Raw genomic sequence first — 27,028 nt, forward strand, 5'->3', positions numbered from 1 at the left:
GTCTTTGTTAGTTTATAATTAGAATCACTCTTAATAAAGTTAGATTTAACAAAGTCAAACTTGTAAGACATGCCAAATTTAAAATTTGTCACGAAAAACTGTGGCTAAATAGAATTTCATAGAATATTTTCAAAATTAAATCATAATTACATAAGACTATTTGTTTTGTCATGGTTAAATTTTGATTAACCTACCTAGACATTAGATATCAATACATATCAAAAACTTTTTAATCATCAATATTTGTTATCTTTAAAACATCTTTACATATTTTTGCTCTAAACAAATGAGTCAAGCATTAAAGTCATTTCAAATATCTTTAATATATCATTATAGATTTTTACTCAACAAATTAGAGTCAGGCATTAAATATCTTAAAAAGAAAAAGGAAGAAAGTTCATCAAAGAAAAGTTTGAACATACTAATTCAATGCAAGAATAAGAATAAGATAATTTTAGAAGTGCCAAAAACTCATAAAACACCATCCTCACATTTTACTTAAAACAATCATTTGGGAGAGTTTAAACCCTCGCAAATATTTGATTTTTAAAACTAAATGTGTTTGCATTTATGAGGGTTTAAGCTCCAACACATGTGTGACAATTTAGGTCATCACACCTTACTCTTTTTTCCTCTACTCTCCTCCTCCCTCCTTCAAACTCACAAGTAGAGAGTCTTAGGAGGAGAGACCAATTGAAAGACAGTTAACTCATTATAGAAATAAAGATTTGATAAAATGCTAATCAGTTAATGACTATATTTGGCAACATATCTCTTATAAATATTTAAAAAAAAATAGTATATATAAAATAAATAAGATCTTTGACTAAATATTACAAACTACTAAGTAACTGTTAGAAGATACTGATACATTCATAGAAAAATATAAGCAAACAAGAAGACATCTCCTTCCTTGGCATACCGAATATCCCGAGGTCGGATATTTACAAAATTGCTAAGGGAGCTCAAACATTGCATCAATCTTTGTACTTCTTCACCTTCCCAAATACTGGTCTTTCACAAGTTTTTGGCCAAAGGTGTCGCTAGACCAAGCTGATACGGGGAGCACAATCTATCACATTACTTTGTTGACTCTTCTAGCATCCATCTAATGGAAAAAGAAAAAACGAACAAACCAATTCTGCTGCAGACAGCTAGCCAGTTGAGCGAGGTAGCCATGATGGTGGCTCATATTTTATTTTAATTTACTACTGCAACACTTCAAATTAATTATTTGAAGAACTGAACTTTGATGAAGACGGCCAACGCTATTTGCAAGACAAATGCTGCAATTACGGTCACCGAAAGATCACTTCCTAAAAAGGATCTTAGGTTCAAAGCAACAAAGCTAGCTGAGGCAAAACCAGTGAGGATTATTATAATCCACCTAAGAATCCCAACTGGAATGAGCAATAGAAACTGAAATTTTCATGAGATGTAAGTATTAGATTAAATCATGAAATGCAATTCATAAATAAATCAAAAACTAGCAAGCCAATATGTGCCTGTGCAAAAGGTAATGTAATTATAGCAAAACTGCATTCCATAATAATAATAGAACATGTCGTACACAGAGAGCAAAATCTTACAGAGGACAAAATGAAAATGGTGAGGGAATACCCCCACATGCACCAAAACCGTATAAGATTTGCATTTGAACCCATATACTGAAGGAAAAAGTAGTATGCCAAAGGAACCACTATCACATAGCCATATATAGACCACGCAGCCGTATTCACATAGTTAACGTCAAAGCTCCATGAAATACTGTTATCGGTATGTTTTTGCATAAGGTATGTTGCAAGATTACCAAGTAAGGCAAGTACAAAAACCAATGTTGTTGAGATCCATATAAGCCCATACCTGCAATAATATCATGTAGAAAAGTAATGGATTAATACTTTCATTTTTTTTTATCTATAGACTAAGTGGTCATAGCCACTAGAAATTCACACACACGGCCGGGGTTTGAACCCTAGTGTTGACGTCCAATCCAGCAATATCGGCTTTTGCCAATTGAGCAAGAATTTACAGACATGTTTTCATATTTTATTACTACAATTATAGTGTATACAGGAAAAGAGAATACAATAGTAATTGTCGTCACATTAATTAGGACTAATAATGACATAATCAAATAAATATAAGAATAAAATCATATAATAAATCAGATTTTTCTAAACCAAATTGTTGAGAAAAAGTGGTTAATGAAGCTACTAAGAAAGTAGTGTTCGGGAGAACCCAAGTTCACATCCTGACTGAAACAGTCTTAGACTAGTCTTTACTTATCTCCTAGCCAAACTCTAGATCACAATAATAATTTAACCCACAAATGGAAAAAAGAAAGAGAAGACAAATATTGCCTAGCTCCACTATAACACTCAAGTACTAACTATTTTAAGGTATATACATGATCAACATTTTGGAAGATCTAAAATCCATTAATTGTTTTGTTCTAAAATGGCTGGATCAGCATATTTTTTGAATTGGTAGAAATAATTATTTGCTATATATCTGACTCCATTATATGGGAAAGAAATTTAATAAGAAAGATAAAAAAAGTTATACATTTCTACAGTTTGGGCTAGGATGCTAAAAGAGTCTAGTAAAAAATTCATCATAGTCTCCCATAAATAAGCATACCTACAGTCCTCAAGAACCCAAAGTTTGCATAACGCAGCAACGTATTCATGCATTATTCATCATCCATATGACTTCCATTTTCTCAAATTCCAATTAGGGAAGTAAACAACTTTGTGGAGGTCCACAACGGTAAATGGACCAAAAAGAAAGCAAGAAGAAAAACTAGTGGAAGTGAAAGAAGCAAAATGCAAGTTTCACTTTCTTCTAGTAAATGTTATGACGACAGCGCAATAGTCAACTAAAGTTTTTCACCAAGCACCACATTTCCCACATGTAATCAAAATAACTATTGCCATTTTAGTTATTGAAAGTATAGTAGCAAAAGGTAAAATAAGAACTCACAAATCAGGGTTAGCATCTATCTTGCCAAAAAAGTCATCAGCGACGGGATTCAAGGAACTTATCAATCTGTTCACAACAACATCCGTGTCCACATTGAAATACTGCGTGTAAGACGAGACACTAAAGAATCCCTGCCAATTACTAGCTGGCTGTTCCCCAAAAGCTTCTGCACGAATAAATAAACCAGAGATCCATGAATGATTATTATAGCAAAAATTACAACTATTCTTTAATCAAGCTACATAACCAACAATCAGTATTTATCATCTAACAGTCAAAATACGCAATCCAGATAACAAATTATGTTAAATGTCTCAGCCACATGCAATTATTAAAGCGAATCGAATCGAGTACATTACTCACAAATTAAGCTGGATAACATTACCAGTTGGAGTTCCAAGAGTTTGATATCCCTGTTCTCTGCCTCCACTGTTGGGAGGGAATGTTTGCATACTTGCATAAGGCACTGCATGTTAAGTTCATAAGCAATTAAAATCTTAGTAACAGAGAGAAAAAATAACACAAATCTCAGTATAAGAATTTTCATTTCATCTACCTTGATTATTTAAGGTATTCTTTTCATCAGCAACAACAGCCTAATCACCAAAACAATAATAATAATCACAGAATCATAATTATTAACTAATAAATAAAATACAAATACATTTGAAAACCTAACAAACGTGACTTATTCGGTTAATTTATAGCTTAAATTAAAAGCTAATGAGAAAAGTGATTTTAACATTGAGAGCTAGACGAAGCGAGTACATGCATACTTACTGGAACAGAACCGAGTAAATGGCTTGTATTGGTGCTACTGTTCTGAGAATCTTCTTCCATGGAAACCAATAACAGTTTCGATTGATCAAAAAATGGAAATGGAAAAGCGTGAATCGGAGAGGAAAACTGTAGATTGCATAAACCCTTGACTTTCCTAATGAGTTGAGATGAAACTGAAAAAACGATAAAATCATATTGGGCCCGGTATGTTATGGGCCTTGTGGGTCAGTTACGAAGCCCATATGGATAAATTAACGAAAGAAATAAAAAACAATTGTCTGAGCCCGGGTTCGAACCGGGGACCTCTAGTGTGTGAGACTAGCGTGATAACCGACTACACCACCCAGACATGTTGATGGTAACAATCTCAGTTAATAGAATATATATCATGTAATATTTGGGGGCGTAAGTATTTAAGTTATGGATAATTTTAGTTGGAAAACTTTCCGGTGGTAATTGGTGTTTTTATTTTTTTTATTTCTGAACTTTAGTAAATTGGCTATCTTACAGAATGGAATAAACTAAAAAGCTTTAATATAACATGAATAAATTACTCTTGTAGAATCAAGTATTAACAAAAATTTTTTGGTATAAATAATGAATTGAAAAAGACGCTTGTTAATTATAATAAAAAAAACGCAGTTGTGGTTTGCTTGTATAAAATAATATGTAAAGGTATAATTCCAAATATTTAAAAATTAATTAAAAATTGTTTTAGATTGAATTAGAATTTTAAATATATTATAATTTTAGTGTTTGAGAGAGGAGGTTTAAAGTGTGTCTGAAAGCGGTTAACTCTTCTATATCATTATAATGTTATTAAATGTGTTAAATAATCATATATTTATTATACATGTCACTAAAATTATTCGAATTTTTATTGTTCCGTCATATTTTTGGCAAAAAAATATCAAATTATTATTCATTTTAAATTAAATATTAAAATGATTTAATTGAAATACACTGACAGTTTAAAATGATTTTACACTGTCAATTAATCATGGTCGTTGGATGTTGAAACAAGTTTGACTTTTATTTTAAAAATCTATAAAATAATACAAACGGGGATGGTGATGAATCGATTGTGTAAAATATTTTACGGTGACAGTGTACAGTAATTAATCTCATATTAAAATGTCAAACTTTGCATTATTGTTTGACTGGAGTCGTCTATTGAAAGAGCAACAATGTGCAATAAAGATGGCAGTCGTCCATTGAATGGACATACTTTTGTAGAAAAAGGAAGTTCCGCCCTTTGAATGGGCCACAATGTTGTAATAAAATATTTGTAAATTAAATAAAAACTGTAATAAATTTTAATTATAAATAATATGATATTAATAATTTTTAATAATGCTAATTGAATATAGTTATTTATATTTAATAAAGTGTTAAATTAATAAAAATAAAAATAATTGTTATAATTAAAATATATTTTATTAATAATTAAAATAACAATAAAAACAAATAAATTTTCATATAAAAAATGTTTATTTATTTAAAAAGAAGTATATCAAACCCCTATCTAGCCTTAATTTTGATTCGGTCGATGAAAGCGTTGGTGAGTTCCACGTGCAGGAGCTTGTTTAATTCAGGATGATCTTCTACGACTTTCATCAACATTTGTTGGCTGACTAGAAGGACTCGCATCATTCCTAGGATTCATAAATTCAACGACCATATCATCACTAAACTCGTCCATCGTCGCCATCATCGTCGCATTACCATAACTTAATCTTGTTCTCTCGTTATTCCAATTTGGTTGGGTGGTAGGTGACATTGAGTTATTCATGTAGGGGTGTAGGATTGTTGGTTTGGGGATGAATTAAGGGTGAAGGTTTGCGAGTGGTAAAAAGACATTTGTGGTTTGGGGATTTGGAAGTTGTGTTCTTGTGGGGTAGGTTATGAGAATGAATATTGGTTATAGTGGGTGGTGGATGAAGTTTGTTGTTGGGTGTATGTGTCGCATCCGCGAAAAACAACTGGCGGGCTAAAAACAAAACAACACAGAGCCGCCACCGTGCGTTATTTATCCCAAAAGAGGGAAAGGAAACGCTCGAAGTAAACCTGGAAAAGACATGGTCTCGCGACCAAAGAGAGATGGGATCGGGAGTCGGTTATGCGAAGGGAAGGTATTAGCACCCCTACGCATCAGTCGTACTCGACGGGATCCACGCTCAAAAAGAATAGAAGAAAGGTTGCTAAAACTGCTCACAAACATCACACACACACACTAGAAATAAACACAGGTGGAGGAAGAGGGGAAAGGGCTCGCTAGGATGTCGCATCCTATGCCTACGTATCTCATCTGGAATGAGAATCAGAGCTACCGTAGTTCGGCTCACGCACGCCAAACTAAACACACGCAGGAAACCGACTGCCAATCGCTGGACTTACGTCAGACTCCACACAAAACGGCAAACATGGAAACCGAACGCCAATCGCTGGACTTACATCAGATTCCGAACCAAACAAACACACTCAGGATACGGACAGCCAATCGCTGGTCTTACATCCATATCCTGACACACAAGAAGGTTAACCAACAAACAAGTTACTAAGGAGTCTGGCACTCGAACCTAGTAACTGTCAAGCAAACACACACAAAAAAGGAAAAGGGTGCCCGGAGAGACCTTGCACGGTCTCCTGCCTACGTACCTCATCTGGTATGAGGATCAGGGCGACGTAGTTCCCCTGGACGGGAAAGAAATTCTAACCTAACCAGAGATTGGGAAATGACAAACTAGAAGGGAGCTGGACTCGAGCCTAATAGTTATCATGCAAATTCACCATGGTCCTAGGTTAAGGTTTCTAGCTAACTTGCACAGGCAGCAAGCTAAACCTAAACAGCACAAGCAATCAAAGCAAACAATCACAAGTAACACACACTATATACAGACAAAGTGGGCTCACACAAGGGTTAGGCTGCAAAAGCAAGCCAACTGTATCAGGTGATGTTAGCTCTTAACCCTAACATTGAGAGTTAGGGTGAAGCAGATGAAATAGGAAGTGAGGGGTGTGCCTCACAGCTCTTATCCCTGGCCTGGGAGAGCTCTTAGACAAAGGAAGTGTGGGTTCAGAAAGTGGGAACCCTTCTACACTTATGACTGACTCAACAGAGATCTTGGGTTAATATCCTCAAGGCATCAACATGTAATGTGAGCCAAGGGATGACTCAACTGAATAGTAGGAGATGGATTGCACATCTCTTGTATCTGCCAATTGCCTTATCAAAAGGTCTTTTCCTGCTTGGGGACAAAGATAAACAAACACAAGCATTGCCTCTTAAGGAGGACTTCAGACAGGTGCCTGGCCACATAACAGGCCAGGTCTTCCAGACTACATGGAGTCAGTAAGTTATACCTCAATTGGTTAAGCAACCAAGCAACAGCAAAAGCAAGTTCCAAAATAACTATAGCAACTAATGTACCTGAAAACAATCTAACTCAGTTAGTATTCAACTCAAACAGTCAAACAGACAAACTAAAAGCCAACAGTTAACTGTACACAAGCAAACAGACAAGCAAGTTATGCATCAAGGCAAAGCTCAAGCTCAACTCAAATGACTTAGAAGCCACCTACAAAACAAACTCAAGATTAGTTCAACATTGACCTATTAGTCAACTCAAGCAAGTGAATCATTTCCCTCATAGCCATGTGCTCTTTGTCCTGAAAACACAACTCAAACATAAGCAAACCCCTAGGACAAAGCCTAGGGTCAAAGAGGGAGAAATAATTCAAAACAGAACATGAAAATTGACAATAATCAAGTTCAATCAAATTAAAACATCATCCAAAAGGTCCCATGTTCATACCATGCACCAAAATTATTTCACAATCCAAATATGCTAAGGCATGCAAGTTCAAAGCTCATTGGACCAAACATAATGAATCAATCCAAACTAACTCACAAATAATTCAATAAATCTCCAGAAAAATCATGACTAAACAGCACACATCACATGATCATCATACCAAAATTCAAGTCATTTGGACAAGTGGAAGCATGTCAAATAAATTCCATAAGGCAAGGTAAGGCAAAACAAGCTCAAATGAGGCACAATTTCATGCATCAACTTCACACAAGCCTAAAACAGAATCTACACATGATAAATGTCTCAAACCAAATCCAAGATAAACTTCAAAGTGTCTAGAATCAATGTGAAAAATTTCAATTCCATATGATAAACATCAAGCATTTCACAAATCATCTAAGTTCATGACTCATCAAAAGTCCACAAATGACAAGCCAGAAGAGAAAATTCCAAACAAATCATAAATGCATCCAAAAATTCTACAAACATTCACAAGCAATCCTAACATCCAGAGGTAGCATCATGCAAAAATTCACATCAATTGGCATTGAATTGGCATGGTAAAGAAAATCCACAAGTTGAGCAAGAAATGATGTGACACAAATTGTCACACCTTCATTAATCAGATAATAACTCAACAACCAGACATGATAAAAATACACACTCTATACCAAAATGTCCATTAAGGTGTCTATTTTAAGCATGCAAAGTTTCAAGTGTTTTGGATAAAATCTCATCATTTCACAATCAAAATGGCAAGGCATGTCAAGGAAATACACACATGAACAATCCCTAAGCCAAAACAAAATCCATCCAGGCACAAATCATGGAAAAATATTCATTAAATTCTAGACATCATGAGTAGAATCATGCAAAAAATCCCAGTCAATTTGGACCAATATTCATGGAGATATGATTTTTGGAATGAACAGAAAAATAAAAAATCATGAAATGGCATGGTGTGAACATGAAGGGAAATATGAATTAAAATGCAAAGGCATGGTTTGGATTGTCCTACGCTGGGAATCGAAGGGAGTACATGTTCAAAACAGCGCGCGCTACAGTTAAATGGATGGATGGACACGTGGTCCAATACATGCAGCATAAACACGGAAACGCATGCAGGCCAGGGCAAAAGTGAATCAAAGTGAATTCTGGAACCAAAACCCTAACGTTCATCATGTTCTTCATGAATTTTCCAGGCTATGAACATTTTCTCACAGAAATTCATGAAACATATACCATTGGAATCCTTTTTCAACGTACATCAACAATCCAAAATCAATTTAACCTAAATCTTTTGTAGGTGCTTAATTGGCTGCATTATATGGTAAAACACTAGCTGGTTACTAATGTCTTGACCGATGTCATGACATGTATGTGTGACTACATTGTAGTTGCTGCAGGACTAGCTAACACAGGATTTATTGAATGTCAAACTGGATGCTGTGACATTCATACCTGTCAACAGATACTAAGGAATAGAACAGCTAGTGTTCTGTTAGAACTTAGTATTTATTTCCAGTCTGGTTATCAAGGAAAGACCAGATTTGGCATGAGGCCTACTGACTGAATGTCAAACTGGATGTGATGACATTCATTGACAGCAGCTACTGAACATTAGACAGAGTGGTGTTCTGCTATACTTCAGCATGTAACTTAGTTTGTTATTCAAGAGAATAACAGAACTAACTGAAGGCCAAATGTGTAAATGTTAAGTTGGACACTTTGACATTTATTAATGTAAGCTGTTACTGTAGTATGGTCTTTTTGATCATGTACAGGTCAGCAAAATTGTACAGTCTATTTTCTGGAAAAACAGACTCAGCATATGGACCTTGATGTCAAGCTGAATGTCGTGACATTCATGCCTGACAGCATATGCTATATTGTAGGTTGTTCAGTTTTCTGTTTCAGCTTTTTCTCAGGCTATTCTTCAGGGATTCAACAACTGAGAGAAAATCCAGAAAATCAACAACCAAGCTACATTCAATGAACCTAACAAATAGCCTATTTGTTAGTAACCTAAATGTTGAATTTATGGGAACTCGCGTGACCTTAAATTCAAGAGAATACAGGTGCAAAAGCTCAGGGTACTGCAATATAAAAGGAAGGCGTTCCTTCATTCAGTTTTAGGGATTTTGAGGCGTGAAGATTTTGTGTGTCCATCATACTTCACTGTTGTATTTTTGTGAGTCTTGTATTAGACGTATCTTGTAAGCCAAGCCATTATCAAGTAGATGATAGATGTGGCATAGGGTGTTCATTGAGTTGTAAGTGTTGTGTCGCTCAAAGCTTTTAAGCGTGAGTGCTGTGTATCTTGATTAAAGCTGTGAAGCACAATCAAGAGTTGTTTGAAGTGTGACTTCAACTTGTCTTTAATATTGTTTAAAGATAGTAATCACTGAGGTGATTGAGGGGGAGTGAGTAGGAACTCTGATCTTAGGTTAAGATTGAAATTGCATTGGGTAGGGATTAAGTGATAAGTTGTAAACGGGTGAGTTTAGCTTTGAATTGATACTACTAATAGTGGATTTCCTCCCTGGCTTGGTAGCCCCCAGATGTAGGTCATGTTGGACTGAACTGGGTAAACAATTACTTGTGTTATTTACTGCACTTACTGTTAAGTTCTGCATAATTCCTGTCTGTGCAGAATTGGATGTCATAACAACCCGTGTGACATCCAAAGTCTGATAACTAGAATTTCAATTGGCATCAGAGCAGGCACCCTGCCTGTGAATTTCTGGGTGAGATCTAGGGAAGTTACTTTCTAGTACCATGGACAAGGATTTAGGACACTCAAACAGACCACCCATGTTGGATGGCTCTAATTATGATGACTGGAAGCCTCGTATGATAGCCTTCTTAAGGTCTCTAGACAGCAAAGTCTGGAGAGCTGTCAACAAAGGATGGGAACATCCAATGAGGACAGGTGAAGATGGAGTCAGTGTGCAGATTCCTGAAGAAGAGTGGGACAAGGAGCAAGAGGCATTAGCTCTTGGAAATTCCAAGGCCTTGAATGCATTGTTCAATGGAATCAGTAAGAACATCTTCAGGCTGGTACACCACTGTGAACTAGCTAAGGAAGTTTGGGATACCCTCAAGGTAACTCATGAAGGTACTTCCAAGGTGAAGATGTCCAAACTTCAGATGCTGACCACCAAGTTTGAAAATCTGAGGATGAAAGAGGATGAGACTATTCATGACTTTCACATGAATATTCTTGAAATTGCAAACACCTCTGGTGGACTAGGTGAGAAAATGGCTGAAGAGAAACTTGTAAGAAAGATTCTCAGGTCCTTGCCTAAGAGATTTGCTATGAAGGTCACAGCCATAGAGGAGGCGCAGGACATCTGCAACATGAAGGTGGATGAGCTCACTGGTTCCCTCCAAACCTTTGAAATGGGCTTGGGTGAGTATGCTGAGAAGAAGAACAAAAGTATAGCTTTTGTATCTAATGCTGAAGAGGAGTCAGAAGCAGGATATACTGGAGGTGATGAAAGTATATCAGAAGCCTTAGCCATGCTTGGGAGACAGTTCAACAAGCTCATAAAGAAATTTGATCAACATGGTAGACCTAATGTCAAGAACATCCCGTCTGACATAAATAAAAGATCAACTTATGAAGAAAAGGCCAACCAAGGCAAGGGAATCCAGTGCCATGGATGTGAAGGATATGGTCATAATAATACTGACTGCCCTACCCTTCTCATGAGGCAAAGGAAAGGGCTATCTGTCACCCGGTCAGAAGAAGACACTGAGAGTGAATCTGAAGGAGAATCGGCCAAACATGTCACTGCTCTGACCAGTGTTTGTGCCTCAGAGGATAACTCAAGTGGAGATGAGCTCACCTTGGATGAGCTTGCTGTCTCATATAAAGAATTATGTGTTAAAAGTGCAGAAGTTTGCATCCAAGGAGAAAAGCATAAGAAACTCATCAAAGAGCTAGAAGCTGAGAAACTAGAGCAGCTGAAAGTCATAGAGGGTCTGAAGGGTGAGATCTCTTTGCTGATCTCTAAGCTAGACCAAATGACCAAATCCATCAAAATGTTGAATAAGGGATCTGACACCTTGGAAGAGATCCTGAAGACAGGACAGAAGTCTGGAACCACATCTGGTTTAGGCTTTGGGAAAAGATCCTCAGCTGAACGCAAACGCCCAAAGGCTAAAGTTCAGAAATCCAAAGGGAAGTCACATCCAAAGTCACAACATCGAGGAACCAGAATGAACAATCATCAGAAGAAGAAATTCAAGAGATGGAAATGTCATTACTGTGGTAGATTCGGTCACATAAAACCATTCTGCTATAGGCTGCATGATTACCCAAACCAGACCTCTCAAGGTAGGCCTAAGAAAAAGGTGTCTACGCATAATGTCCCCATTAAGAAACAAACATGGGCGGCTAAGCAGACAACTCAGGTCAATCCTAAGCAGCTGGCATCTAAGATTCACTTCTCGCCTGAGAATCAACAGTGTGTTGCTAACCTTGCTCACACTTCTTCAAGGGGACATATCAGACAAGATTGGTACCTTGATAGTGGCTGCTCAAGGCATATGACTGGGATGAACAACCTAGTGGTGAATCTACATCCTTCTAACACCAAGTTTGTGACATTAGGTGATGGAACTAAAAGAGAAGTCATGGGTGTTGGGAAGTTGGACTGTCCAGAAACTCCAAAATTGAGTGATGTATTGTTAGTAAAAGGACTAACTGTGAACCTCATAAGCATAAGCCAGCTGTGTGACCAAGGATACAAGGTGGAATTTACCAAGGTAGGATGTGTGGTGTTGAATGGGTGCAATCAAGAAGTGATGAGAGGAGATAGATCCAAAGATAATTGCTATCTATGGAAATCTAAAGACTCTCTCAACTTTCCCAAGTGTCCTTTGGCCAAGGGAGATCAGGAAGGGAAGCTGGGACATGGAAGACTTGATCCCCTTCAGGTAAAAGGAGTGAAGAAGAGCATTTCCAAGGGAGCTATGAGAAGAGTCTCATATCTGTCTTTAGATAAAAGGACAGACTGTGGAAAGTGTCTAATCAAAAGTTATGAGCCCTTGGTACCCATTGGTCATCATACAACTGATATGACAGCAAGGGATAGACAGAGGTGTGTATTATTGACGTCTGCAGAAACTCAGTACCTAGCTTGTGGTAGCAAGTGGGCATCTCTAGTATGGAGGAACCTGATGCAGATAGAGTACAATGTCACCCGGAATGTCATGACATTGTACGTTACTAAGTGTGAAACTAGTAAGGGCAAAGAGGGAATGCGTGCGTCTGAAAAGTTATAGCAACTAATGAAGTTAGTTAGCTACTGTTTAATAAGTCAAATTATTAAACAACAAATAGTGGGCTCTGAGTGGTCAAAATCTAATAGACCTTACTCTTGCATAAAGCGTTTCACATTCAGTCGCTTCAAACTCCACTCGTGCAAACCCTCGTCCAAAGAAACGGTTCATCTTCCCTCTGAGATTTTCAGCATGGCTCGTCAATCCGATACCTCCTCCTATACCACCGTATCCGACTCTCACAACACTGAGTCTTCCTACCCTACCCGGGAGGATCCTGTTGTTGACGCGGCAACTTCGTCCCATGCAAGAAGACCTAAGGAAACGGTCTCCGGATTTTCATCAGAAATCGCTCTTGACGAACAAACAAGGGAAGGCTCGAGGTATGTGCATAACTCCATTGCAACTATTGTCACTCAGATACTATCTGGTAATCGGAATGTTCCTGGGGTTTCTGTTCCCTTGAACACTATTATTCCTGATATTGCTGCATGTCAAGATAAAGCTGTAGTGTTAAGAAAGAATGTCACTGACAATGTTGAGCAACCAGAGGCTCATGAGGGGTCAAAGATTGAAAAACCCTCAGGCAAAGTGAGAGGTGAGATGGCCAATGTTACTCAAGGTGTTGAGGACAACCCTAGAGCTGAAATTGTTAACGTGGAAGAGCTCTCTGACAATGAACTTTTGGCTTCAGTTGTCCCTAGGATAGCCAAGAGGGCTAGGACTAGGAGGGAGAAAAAGACTGTGGAGCAGAAGTCCCCCTCCAAGGAAGTTGATGAGACAAATCCTCACAAGAAACCAGGGACAGAGAGTGCACACAAGAGGAAAGGTTATGGACCTACAAAATCTTGGAGCAAAGAGGTGCCCAAGAAGTTGAAGATCAAGGCTGTGGTGGTGGAGTCTGAATCTGATGTCCCATGTGATGTCACAACATCCATGTCCAGGAAGAAGCCTTCTTCGAGCAAGTTGGCTGCTAGTGTCCCAAAAGTTCCTATTGACAATGTGTCCTTCCACTTTGCCTCCAGTGTTAACAGGTGGAAGTATGTCTACCACAAAAGGCTGGCCCTGGAGAGAGAACTTGCACAGAATGCACTGGACTGTAAGGAGATTGTGGATCTCATCAAAGAGGCAGGGTTGATGAGAACTGTGTCTCAACTTCCTAAGTGCTATGAGACCTTAGTGAAGGAGTTCCTTGTAAATCTGTCAGAGGAGTGTGCTGACGGGAAGTCCAGAGAATTTAGAAAGGTCTATGTGCGTGGCAAGTGTGTGACCTTTTCCCCCTCAGTGATAAATCAGTATCTGGGAAGAGCGGATGAAGTGCAAGCAGAGCTTGAAGTGACTGACGATACTGTCTGTCAAGTCATCACAGCAAAGCAAGTCCGAAAATGGCCTCTCAAAGGGAAGCTGGTAGCCAGCCAACTAAGTGTAAAGTATGCAATACTTCACAAAGTTGGAGCAGCCAACTGGGTACCCACAAATCACAAGTCAACTGTGTCTGTGGCGTTAGGGAAGTTCATCTATGCAGTGGGAACCAAGACAAAGGTGGACTATGGTACTTACATCTTTGATCAGACAATGAAACATGCTGGGAGTTTTAGTGTGAAGGGACCCATTGCCTTTCCATCTCTCATATGTGGAATTGTGCTGAATCAATTTCCACATATCCTGACAGATAATGAATTTGTGAAAAGAAGAGAGAGTCCATTGGCTTTCAGCTACAAACTGTTCCTGGGCAAGCATGTCCCTGACATTGTCTTGACATCAGGAGAAACATCCAAAGCTGGCAACCAACCAGACAAAGCTGATGTTATTGCAGTTCTCAAAGAGACCTGCAAAGAGCTGGAGACTAGAAAGCATGCTCTGGAAAAGCTCATCTTGCAATTGGAGACTTCTGCTGAGGACACGGATGGAGTTGATAAGCAAAGTTCTGAGGAGGAGGAGGAGGCCAGCTCTGAAGAGGAGGCTGATGATGAGGCTGAGGATTAAATACTTGTCTTTCTGTGTTTTCTGTCATTTGTGTAACTCTAATTACTATTTGTGGATCTGTAACTTAAAGTGTTGCTTTGGCAACATTTTTGCCAAAAAGGGGGAGTGACAAGTGATACCCCAAGACAACAGAAGTTTACTTTGTTAAACTTTGTTAAAACAGGTTCTCATTCTGACAGATTGAAGTTTTCCTCTACTGCAGCTTATGTGCGATGAAGTGTGTATTTAGCTTGTGTGCTGCTGTGTGAAGTTTTTATTTAACTTCCATATGTGTGAGTGTGCTGCCACTCTGAGTGTATTAGCTAGTATTAATTCCTGCTAGGTGTGTGATTCCGCTGCCATGAACTTTGTTATGGGGATCAAAGTGTTTTAGCCAAAAATTTGCCAAAGGGGAAGTTTGTAGGTGCTTAATTGGCTGCATTATATGGTAAAACACTAGCTGGTTACTAATGTCTTGACCGATGTCATGACATGTATGTGTGACTACATTGTAGTTGCTGCAGGACTAGCTAACACAGGATTTATTGAATGTCAAACTGGATGCTGTGACATTCATACCTGTCAACAGATACTAAGGAATAGAACAGCTAGTGTTCTGTTAGAACTTAGTATTTATTTCCAGTCTGGTTATCAAGGAAAGACCAGATTTGGCATGAGGCCTACTGACTGAATGTCAAACTGGATGTGATGACATTCATTGACAGCAGCTACTGAACATTAGACAGAGTGGTGTTCTGCTATACTTCAGCATGTAACTTAGTTTGTTATTCAAGAGAATAACAGAACTAACTGAAGGCCAAATGTGTAAATGTTAAGTTGGACACTTTGACATTTATTAATGTAAGCTGTTACTGTAGTATGGTCTTTTTGATCATGTACAGGTCAGCAAAATTGTACAGTCTATTTTCTGGAAAAACAGACTCAGCATATGGACCTTGATGTCAAGCTGAATGTCGTGACATTCATGCCTGACAGCATATGCTATATTGTAGGTTGTTCAGTTTTCTGTTTCAGCTTTTTCTCAGGCTATTCTTCAGGGATTCAACAACTGAGAGAAAATCCAGAAAATCAACAACCAAGCTACATTCAATGAACCTAACAAATAGCCTATTTGTTAGTAACCTAAATGTTGAATTTATGGGAACTCGCGTGACCTTAAATTCAAGAGAATACAGGTGCAAAAGCTCAGGGTACTGCAATATAAAAGGAAGGCGTTCCTTCATTCAGTTTTAGGGATTTTGAGGCGTGAAGATTTTGTGTGTCCATCATACTTCACTGTTGTATTTTTGTGAGTCTTGTATTAGACGTATCTTGTAAGCCAAGCCATTATCAAGTAGATGATAGATGTGGCATAGGGTGTTCATTGAGTTGTAAGTGTTGTGTCGCTCAAAGCTTTTAAGCGTGAGTGTTGTGTATCTTGATTAAAGCTGTGAAGCACAATCAAGAGTTGTTTGAAGTGTGACTTCAACTTGTCTTTAATATTGTTTAAAGATAGTAATCACTGAGGTGATTGAGGGGGAGTGAGTAGGAACTCTGATCTTAGGTTAAGATTGAAATTGCATTGGGTAGGGATTAAGTGATAAGTTGTAAACGGGTGAGTTTAGCTTTGAATTGATACTACTAATAGTGGATTTCCTCCCTGGCTTGGTAGCCCCCAGATGTAGGTCATGTTGGACTGAACTGGGTAAACAATTACTTGTGTTATTTACTGCACTTACTGTTAAGTTCTGCATAATTCCTGTCTGTGCAGAATTGGATGTCATAACAACCCGTGTGACATCCAAAGTCTGATAACTAGAATTTCATCTTCCTATGTTCAAAGATCCGAAGCAAAACATTTTCACTCATGGAACTTAGATTCAACATAACTTGTGCATTTCTTGATGAAAATTGATGAAACAAAGTGCAGATTACTCTACATTCAAAGATCTACCATATGCATCCATTAATTTCAAGAATCATGCAAGTCGAAATCTAACCTTCAATGATGTGCAGAAGTGAATTCGATGTTTCCAGGCTTTGGCAAGCAAAAACAGAAGCTCCAACACTCTTGTATGATGCTTTGGATGAATGCTTGAGAGTTAAATTGGCACAATCTAGCTGGAAAACCAAATTGCCATTGATGATGGTGTGCTTCAACAGTGCTCGAATCAGCTTGCAAATCACTGGATCTTGCTTCCAACAGCCTCAATTATGCATATGGATGAAGGATTGATCAAGGAAATAGCAATGTTTGTGGAGAAATTCGAAGAAGAAGTGAGAGAGGAAATTGAAGAGTCTTTGGATCTAGATCTCAAATTCAGAATTCTGTTATACTAATCACAAAAACAGTTAGAATTATGCTTTTATATGTGATGTTAATGAAGTTGCTAATCACAACTAGTGTTAATGTAATGGTGTTAATGAAATGCAAGTGTTATGACCAATTAGCCAATTCACCTCATGCAAGCTAAAGCAATGTAACAGTGCATAATTTCTGTCTTAATTCACTTGGAAATGTTGTGTAGAGCCAAATTCATGTGATTGGAAGTGAATGCAATGCCTATTTTTTGAATTGGACTTTTTCCCTCCAAAATTCCAATGGAAATTCAAATTTTTTTGCAATGGAAATTCATGGATTATGATGCTTGAATTGGATAAAGCACGACAAGAGAAGAATGTGGCAAAAAATCCCACTCCATTTGGCCTTTTGGTTCAAAAGTTATGCACCTTTGAAGTTCAAATTTTCTTGACCAAGATTGATCCATAACTTGCCAACCACACATGAGAAATTCATGTTCTTGGACATTTTGGAAAGGTGAGAGCAAGATCTACAACTTTCATGTTCAACAAAATTCCATTTGAAGCATTTTTGGTGATGTAATTTTAAGGAGAAGACCTTTCCATTTTTGGCAATTTTGAATTACAAGTCACTTTCTATTTTTGGAAAGTTTTCATCTGACTTTATTTTCTTTAATGTTGATCTTTGAAATGTCAAATGAAACTTGTTTGGACATGAATAAAGTGTTTCTAACCCTCTCCCACCTCCAAATCCATGATTGAATGCACGGTGGACTTTGGTTGACTTTTTCAGTTGATAGATGAATTTTAGCTTGACTGTTGAGCTTGAGCCTCAATCTCCTGATGACATGGCTCCAAAATGAAACCCTAACTTCCATAAGCTCGTTAAAACCATATGATGATCCCTATTTCCATGAAAACCTCATCTCCTTGACAAGCCCTGATTGGCACAATGCAGATGATTAGGGTCGACCAGAGGTCAAAACCCTAATATCAAGGAACTGATCAATCACAATGAAACTCTTGGTGATGACAAGACCATGATGATGATGATGTACCATTTCAACCAAGATAATGATCAATCTCCTTGAGGAACCAAGAAACCCTAATTTGAAGTGCCAACCCTCAGATGATTAACGATCAATTCCTGAGACCCTCAGGCTTGAATCTTTTAACCTCTTTATCCTCTGAGAAAGACCTAGGAGGATGACTTGCTTAATGTTGCCACATGATATGCAAAGATGCAATGACTAATGACCTAAAAAATGAAATGCAATATGCTCAGCTAGTCCCAAGAGAGGAGGGCAAATTTTGAGGTGTTACAGTATGTTGAGGGGATAAAATTTGGCTTTTGTTGTTGCATGTTGTAGGGGGTTAGGTTAAATGATGGGTTTGGTTGATGGTAGTGTTGACTTGGGATATAAGGTTGTTATTTTGGGTTGAAAGGTTGTTGGGTGTTACATGTTGGTTGTTGGGTGTAAGTGTTGGTTGATGGTCTGATGTGTTGGAAGTTTGAAGACGTGGGTTGGTTACGAGGGTCAAATAGGTATCTATTTTTGTGATAGATACAAATTGTTCACATATTTATACCAATCCATGTATTTCATAATGGGTTTACATTCGATTTGCATGATATCTCCTTGTAAGACAGTGTTGCAATGGTTTATCCATTCTTGACGCTCTTGTTTATAATGGTCTTTCCAATTTTTGAATTTTCATTGGTCTGGCGTTTGACTTGTGTGGTACTTCTCCATGCACCTAGGTGGATCAGGAATTTCTTGTTGAATCCCAAATTGAAGTTTAACCCTATTTGTGCGGCCAACAACAGCTAAACCATTCACACGCAAACCTAACAACATGTGTACATCCTCCAAAGTGATTGTGCATTCACCGGTTGGAAGATGAAATGTGTGGGTCTCCGGTCTCCATCTTTCGCATAAGGCGAGAATAAATTTTCTATCAATGTTGTATGAAGTTATGTTGATAATGTGACTAAAGCCCGCTTGTATCAAATATGGACGGATTATCTCATCGACCTCGACGTATGCATGTGAATGTGGTTTGAAGCTTCGTTCATTCTAAAAATAAAAGACTTTAAGCAAATACATTATAAATAATACGTAGTATAAACAAAATTAAATAACATAGTATAAACAATATGTTAAACAACATGTTAAATAGTATAAACAATATAGTAAATAACAATATGTTAAATAGTATAAACAATATAGTAGAAACAAAATTAAACAATGTAGTATAATTAAGTTAACAGAGACTTGTAGAATTAAGTAAACAAAATTAGACTTACATATACAACAATATTTGTTGGTGTTCCTCGATGTTCTTCTCCATACGTTAATAGAGACATTTTTGAAGTAGAATTAAGTTTAGAATAATTGTGTGTTTAGATTGTAGTAGAAGAAGGTATTTATAGAAAAATTTATGAAATGGTAGAGATAAATATTGTTAGAGAAATTTAATGTCGGTAGATATATGATAAATGTAGAGAATGTAGAGACATGCATGCTGTAACACCCCGATAAAAATAAGATAATTATTTAATTTAAGTTAATATTATATTTATTAATTTAATTAAATAATTGGAATTATTGGATTATTATTATTATTATTATTATTGGAATAATAATTATTGGAAAATATATAAGTTGGAAATAAGAAAAAAAAGTCCATTTTTTGGTAAAGAAAGGGTTTTACGTGAAAAGCAGAGAAGCAGCTGAAAAGAGGAAAAGGGCAAAGAGACAGAGCAAGAGGAAGAAGGTTGGAGAAGAGAAAAGCTTGGAGCTTAAAGATTTCCGGGTTAATTCAGGTAAGGGGGTTTATCATCGATTAATGGGTATTATGGGATAACATGTAGTGGGTAGTGATAAACCATGGATTTGACTCTGATTAGAATGATGCATGATGAAATTGTGAAATATTGGATGAACGAAAATTGGATTATAATTGAAGGGAATTCGTAGGAATTAGATGTAAAATGTTAGCATTTGTGAAATCGAATAGGGTATGATTCGTGTTAGATGATATGAACGATTAGTGTGTAAAATTGGACTGTGGAAGGTTGGAATTGGGGGAATCTCGTAGCAGAGAAAACCCATTGCAGATCTGGAAATCTGGTTTCTGGTCATACGCGTATGGCACTAGGCAATACGCGTATGAGATGGTCTGGTACGCGTATGGCACTAGGCATTACGCGTATGGATGAGGAAGATGATGTTTTGAACGTGGTTTGGTCTCTGTTGGTACGCGTATGGGGAAGTGGTACGCGTAGCATACGCGTATGAGATAGGTGGTACGCGTATGAGATTGGCTGAGAATTGGGCCATACGCGTATGGGACTAGGCAATACGCGTATGGGCAGGATTGTGATTTTTCTGTGCTGTTGTTGTGCAGTTTTGGTTGTTCAGCTGAGTAATGTAATTTAGCTGATGTATGATAGAATAGGGATCATTTCCCGTTGGTTTGAGTAGTATAGGTATTAGTAGAGTGTGCTAATGCTGTGATTGATTATGTGGTATGACATGATATGATTATGTGGTGAATATGTGATGATGTATGATGATATGCATAATGTGGTGAATGTATCTATCATGTATGAAATTATGAATGGACTGTTTATGGCTTAGAGTGTGAGCATATGTCCATTGTGGATGATTGTTGATGTTTGCATGACTAAGTGATTTAGCTTGCATATTGTGGCCTTTATGGTGGTAGCTAATTCCCATGGTGAGGAATTAGTGAGTGAATCATTGTGGATGATTGTTGATGTTTGCATGCTAGGTGATTAGCGTGCATATCATAGCCCTTGGGGTGGTAGCTAATTCCCATGGTGAGGAATTAGTGAGTGAGTCACTAGGTCTCAAAGGAGTGGGACTAGTGAGCTTGGTAGCCGTATCTGGATTTGATCGGTGAGGTTGAACTATATGTTCACGAATAGTCGGTACCGCATGCATGGAGTCTCATTGCATAATGTATGCATGTATGTATGGCGTATAATATGAATGGATGTATTCCAATATTATACGTATGTTTTATGGTTGTGTTGAGTTTGAGTATGATGATGATGATGATTATGAGTTGATATTGTCGTTGCTGAATATGTGTGATCTGATTAGGGTGATGATATGTGTTAAATTACTTAGCATTTCATGATATTTTATAATGCTTATTATATTGATTGAGGAACTCACCCTTACAACTATTTTTCAGGTAACGAGCAGTGATTGAGTAGGAGCTAGTGCTTGAAGTCTAGTGTAGTTCCTTAGTGGGTCATGCTCTGGTAGATGTAACATCGGGATGGGATGTTTTAAATGTTTTATTGTTGGTTGTGACCCAGTTTACATGTAATAGGCTACATGTTTTGTATGATTGATTTGATTTCTATCCGCTGCGTATTGTGCAAATGCTTTATGTTTTGAATTAATAAAAGAGCATGACAGTTATTTGGTGAATGGTGTGAAATGATTGTGTGACACCCTTAATTGCATAATTACTCTGATTGATATATTGCTATTTTAATTAAATATTTGGGGTATTTTAGAAGGGTGTTACACATGCAGGTACATGGGAATCTCTGCATGCAGCAGAAGATTCATGTCTGCCCTTTGAATAGGCGGAAGAGTTACTTTTTTGTCTATCCCCCGACTCTACAATGGGCGACATAGTTAATTTATTGTCTGAAACGCATGCATTGGATGGGCGGAAGCCTTAAAGGTGTCTATCAACATGCAGGTTTACCGCCCATACAATGGGTGGAAGCCTTAAAGTTGTTTGTCAACCGCTCCTTCAATGGGCAGCAGAGTGTAATTCATTTTTTGGACCATTTGACCAAGTTTCAGCATGCACATATGTGTGCAAAATGACAAAAACACTATCCTTTTATAACTATCATTTGCTCATGAAATTTTACCCCAACTCAACATTTTCATAACATTTGTGTGCATTAATTCCATCACAAATTGTTATATCATATCTCACACTCAAAAATATATTGTTAATGTCCATCACAAAGAAAATGTTATTGCATCTAATGAAGTGGGCTTGATCTTTGAAAATACTAAAATTTATCGTTTCACTATTATTATAAGGTCATCATTCCAACATTTGAAAGAAAGGATAGAGATGAAGCTTCAAGCAAGATCTGTTTCACAAATAACTTACAAAAATGTTGTTCATTTTGGGAACAATCAATTTAAATTTGTTCCATTGAAGGTTCGGGACGACGAAGATGTTGAAACGATGTTCATGAATCATGAATGTTATGGGTTTCAGTAAATTGATTTATATATAAGATTTGAACAATGTGAATAAACCCATATGCCACAGATAATCAATGCATCGGAAGAAGATGCACCAACTATAATTCCAAGCGAAGATTTTGAAGAAGAAGACGTTGAAGAAGAAAATGAGGCACAAGCTGATCATTACTTTACTACTTTATTTGAAGAAGGCGACAACATTGAACAGGAAGCAGTTGACGAAGGCGACATTGATGAACACCATATTCCAGTTGGGAATGTTTTCTACCCACCTTCCCACATGACAAACACGTCCTTAAGTGCAGATCAATCTTCCTTTGGATGGCCACGCATTCCTCATCTTCCGATGGAGGGTGACATAGATGTGGGTAACCAATTTAAAAATAAAGTTGGCCGTGTGCTTTCCATAAAGAAATACCACATGAAGCACTATGTGGATCTTAAGGTTAAAGATTATGATAAGAAGAGATATATAATATGTTGCAAAAACGATACATGCAAGTTTCGTCTATTGGCATCCTATAGAAAAAGAAGTGACTTATGGGAGATAGGCATTATGAACCCACCACATAGTTGTTCAACAACTTATCTTTAATCAAGATCATCAGAAACTTAGCTCTCACCTTACGTGTCAACATTTAATGCCTTTTGTAGACAAGGATCCTTCTATCAATGTGAGCGTTTGTATCGGTAAAATTGTTTTTGAATACAATTTCACTCTGTCATACATGAAAACATGGATTGCAAGGAATAAAACAATTGAACAGGTATACATTAACTGAGAGAATTCATACAAAGAACTTCTACATTACTTGTTAGCACTTAAAAAATTTGTTCCAGGTACAGTGGTGGAAATGGAAACACTACCTATATATATATTATATATATATATATATATATATATATATATATATATATATATATATATATATATATATATATATATATATTATATATATATATATATATATATATATATATATATATATATATATATATATATATATATATATATATATAGAGAGAGAGAGAGAGAGAGAGAGAGAGAGAGATGACAACACTATTGTTGAAAGGAAACCCATCTCCCATAGACTATTATGGGAATTCCAACCTGCATTAGAGGTTTTGCATATTGTAAGCATATACTTCAAATTGATGGAACATGGTTATATGGTAAGTGCAAAGGAACGATGCTTATGACGGTAGCACAAGATGACAACAGTAATATTTTCCCAGTTGCCTTTGCCTTTGTGGAAGGTGAGACGAATGAAGATTGGGGGTTCTTTCTACAGAACTTGAAAAGGCATGTTGCTCCTCAACCTGACCTATGTTTGATTTCAGACAGGCATGTATCGATTGAAAATGCATACAATAATCCAAATAATAGTTGGCATAATCCACCATATGTGCATGTCTACTATATCAGACACATTGCGCAAAATTTCATGAGAGAAATCAAAAACAAAAACCTCAGAAAAAGTTATTAACATGGGTAAGTATCTATCTATTTGCTAACATTATATCTTAGTCAATTATATATTATAACATTAACCCATTTATTTTTAACATATTTGCTTTAAATTAGCCAACATTTAACTATTATCAGAATGAAATTGGTGATCGGTCACCATTTTCACTATGTTTTTGTTGCTTATCCGACAAGAAACCAAGGATTTTGGGACACTGTGTACGCATTATGGTACTTTTAAACTTAATTCTCATTTCCGTAAGTTATTTAAGCAATTTTATTAATTGTCAGTTTTATTTTGTGTTTTCGTGATTTTACGCTTTGGTTTTCGTGTTTATGCCCTCCAGGTCCACGAAGAAGATCCAACGGACTCAATGCGAGAAAGTGGAAAGTTTCGGCGGTCGAAAAAAGAAGATTTCACAGTTTATGAGGCCTGACACGGCCACCCATGTCACTTGACCCTGGCCGTGTCAGGAGGAAGGCCAAGAAAGAAGAAAAAATGCCCAGAGAGTGGCCTGACACGGCCGCCCGTGTCAGCCTGACACGGCCAGGTTCAGCCTGATACGACCAATGTCAGCCTGACACGGCCAGCGTCAACCTGACGCGACCAGTGTCAGCCCAAAACGCTAATTTTCCAGTTTTCGGGCTTTTTCACGGGGGTTAAGCTGTAGGGACATTTTGGAGATTTCCACCTTTTGCCAAGGGATTTTTACTATATTAGGAGAGTTTCTACAATATAAAAAGGGACTTTGGAACAAGGCGAACACAGAATTGTCAGACGATCAAGGAATTCGGAGAACGAAAGGTTTTCATGAGCGGAAGCGATTGAAGATCCAAGTCATCCAATTACTTGTAATGTGTATTTTTTTAACTTGAATTTATTTTGAACAATATGAGTAGTTAACCCCCCAATGCTAGGGGGTGTCCCTGATTTAGAATTGTAATGACAATGAGTTTATGATTGCATTTATAATATTGTTTTTACGGTAATCTTCTGATGTGTTTAATGCTTTCTCTTTCGAACCAATCGATATTGTTGTATGGTTATCAATAAGGCTGGACCACCATTGATAAGGTTTTCATTAGATTACTCTACAATAGATATCGCCTAGGACTAGGGATACCCTGTATGAATCAGAGCATTCTTGATATAAGAAAGCTCAACTTCACCCTAATTGCCTATGGACATAAAAATTAGGGTAGAATTATTAAAGGTTTTCTCACCAAGGACTTGAGAGAAAATACCCTTGAGAACTGGTAGTAATTGATATTTGTTAATGCAATAGTGACTCAGAGTTGTTACAGGGATAAATCATACACTTTCCCTAGCATTGTTCCTCTTACCTTGCAAACCCTTATTTTTCATTATTATTTTCTTTTGCCTTTATAATTTTGAGTTTAAAAACCCCAATTATATTTTTTGTTTAATTGAACGATGAATTGAACTCAATATTAACTTGTAGTCCTTGAGATCGACATTCGGGGAATTTCCCATTTATTACTATAATAGGCAAAATAATACACTTGTTATTTTTCCGATCAAGTTTTTGGCGCCGTTGCCGTGGACTGCCAAAATATAGAGTTTAATCTTAAGTTCAATTAAAATTTTATTGCTCTGCAATAAAATTATTTTTCTGTCATTTATATATTTTCATTCACTAATCTTGTATGCGAGGAGAGCCCTCGGCAGAATTTCTTTTTGATGCAAAAATCCAGAGAACCCTTCACCAGAGACGCATAAATGCTAGATTGGATTCAAAAGAAGAAGTTCCCTCTGATCACTCAGATTCATAAAAAGAAATCATGGCTGAAATCCCTCCATAACAAGGGAAAATGAACAGTCGAGCCATGCGACATTAAACGAAGCGCTTTGTGGGAGGCAACCCATGCATTTTTATTTCTAATTATTGGTTGTGTTTATTTGTTATTTTAGGTTTACACAGTGTCTTGCATAAAAGGGCGAAGGTACTCACATGGAAAAAGTTGGAAAAATAAGCAGAACAACAACCTGACACGGCTCGTGTCAGGCTTGCGGATTTGAAATTTGTTTGGAAAATTTGAATTTCGTATGAGCATGTTGCACTTCCCGATCCAGCCCCCTCAGTAGGGCACTGTAAGTCACCCTCCTTCTATCTTGTTCTAAAACATTGAGGCCAATGTTTAGTTCATGTGTGGGGGAGGTTTTACTATGATTTTTGCTTTTATTTTTGTTGATTATTTCCCAATTTTTAATTTTTACCGGTTCACATTTGGTTTATTTTTATTATCAGGTATCATATGTTGTATGTATTTCAGGGTCTTGGTGTACTGTTGGATTAGGTGATGACCATGAGTGGTAGTGGATAAAAGGATCACTCCATTTACGGTTGCTTGTTGTGAAGGATCTTTCCAGAAAGTCGATACTACTGAAGAAAAGACCGGACGCAACTTCTAAAGCTTAACTAACGTATGTTCCTGTGCATTCCGAGTTGAGTAAGAAGCTGCATCATACTCGAAGTACTATGGATGTTGTCAAGCTTTACCTAACATGATGAGTGCATAAAAAGCCAAACACATTTGTCATCATGAGCGATATTCAGGTATGTCTTTATCACTCTGACTTTGCGTAGGTTCTCTGGGAATTTCACTACATGTATACATACACTGAGGCCCGTTGTTTGATTATAGCCCTGAGCCTTTCTAGCCATCCCGTGAATGTTATCCTTTGTTAACCCCATTTGAGCATGTACCCTTTGTTTATCTAACCACATAAATGTAACCCACGACCCAAAATACTTCCTTACCCTGTTTGGAGTCAATGTGATGTCATTAAGTTATGTTAAATTCTAAGTTTGGGGTAAACCCCATAAGTATCAAAAACCAAGGTGAATGCGGAAAAAAATTAAGAAGAAGAAAAACGACCATCGAAAAATGAGAAAACGAAATGTATTCTATGGTTCAAAAGAAGCACTCAACGAAGGAAGAGCACTCAGTTGAAGAAAAAAAAAGATAAAAAAAATCGAGTAATTGAAAAAGAAAAGAAGTAAAATGAATAAACATAGTGAAAAGAATAATGACATTGGCTCTGAACGTAGAACCACTTGTTACCCCTTTTGTTTATATTTACCACACCATAAACCAAGCCCCGTTACAACCCGAAAGACCTCAAA

At 37.2% G+C, this 27,028-nt stretch overlaps 1 protein-coding gene and 1 non-coding gene across 2 annotated transcripts; both read right to left on the minus strand.

Moving 5' to 3' along the window:
- Positions 1-784: 784 nt before the first annotated feature.
- On the minus strand, positions 785-3,943 carry LOC127083873 (uncharacterized). The gene is made up of 6 exons (XM_051024234.1): positions 3,766-3,943; positions 3,542-3,581; positions 3,371-3,451; positions 2,986-3,151; positions 1,590-1,863; positions 785-1,419 (listed from the first exon to the last, which is right to left on the minus strand). Exons 1-6 carry the CDS (start codon positions 3,823-3,825, stop codon positions 1,231-1,233), a joined length of 810 nt encoding a protein of 269 aa, XP_050880191.1. The 5' UTR covers positions 3,826-3,943; the 3' UTR covers positions 785-1,230.
- Positions 3,944-4,040: 97 nt separating this feature from the next.
- TRNAV-CAC (transfer RNA valine (anticodon CAC)) lies at positions 4,041-4,114 on the minus strand. Its single transcript has one exon. It is a non-coding gene; the product is annotated as a tRNA-Val (tRNA).
- Between the last annotated feature and the right edge of the window lie 22,914 nt (positions 4,115-27,028).

The sequence above is a fragment of the Lathyrus oleraceus genome, chromosome 5 (assembly GCF_024323335.1).
Source record: "Lathyrus oleraceus cultivar Zhongwan6 chromosome 5, CAAS_Psat_ZW6_1.0, whole genome shotgun sequence".
Lineage (NCBI taxonomy): Eukaryota > Viridiplantae > Streptophyta > Magnoliopsida > Fabales > Fabaceae > Lathyrus > Lathyrus oleraceus.

Coding starts and splice junctions, on each gene's coding strand:
- LOC127083873 (XM_051024234.1), bottom strand. CDS start 3,825: ATGGAAGAAGATTCTCAGAACAGTAGCACCAATACAAGCCATTTACTC. Junction 3,152..3,370: donor AACTCTTGGAACTCCAACTG/GTAATGTTATCC, acceptor TTATTCGTGCAG/AAGCTTTTGGGGAACAGCCA. Junction 1,864..2,985: donor ATAGATGCTAACCCTGATTT/GTGAGTTCTTAT, acceptor ATATTATTGCAG/GTATGGGCTTATATGGATCT.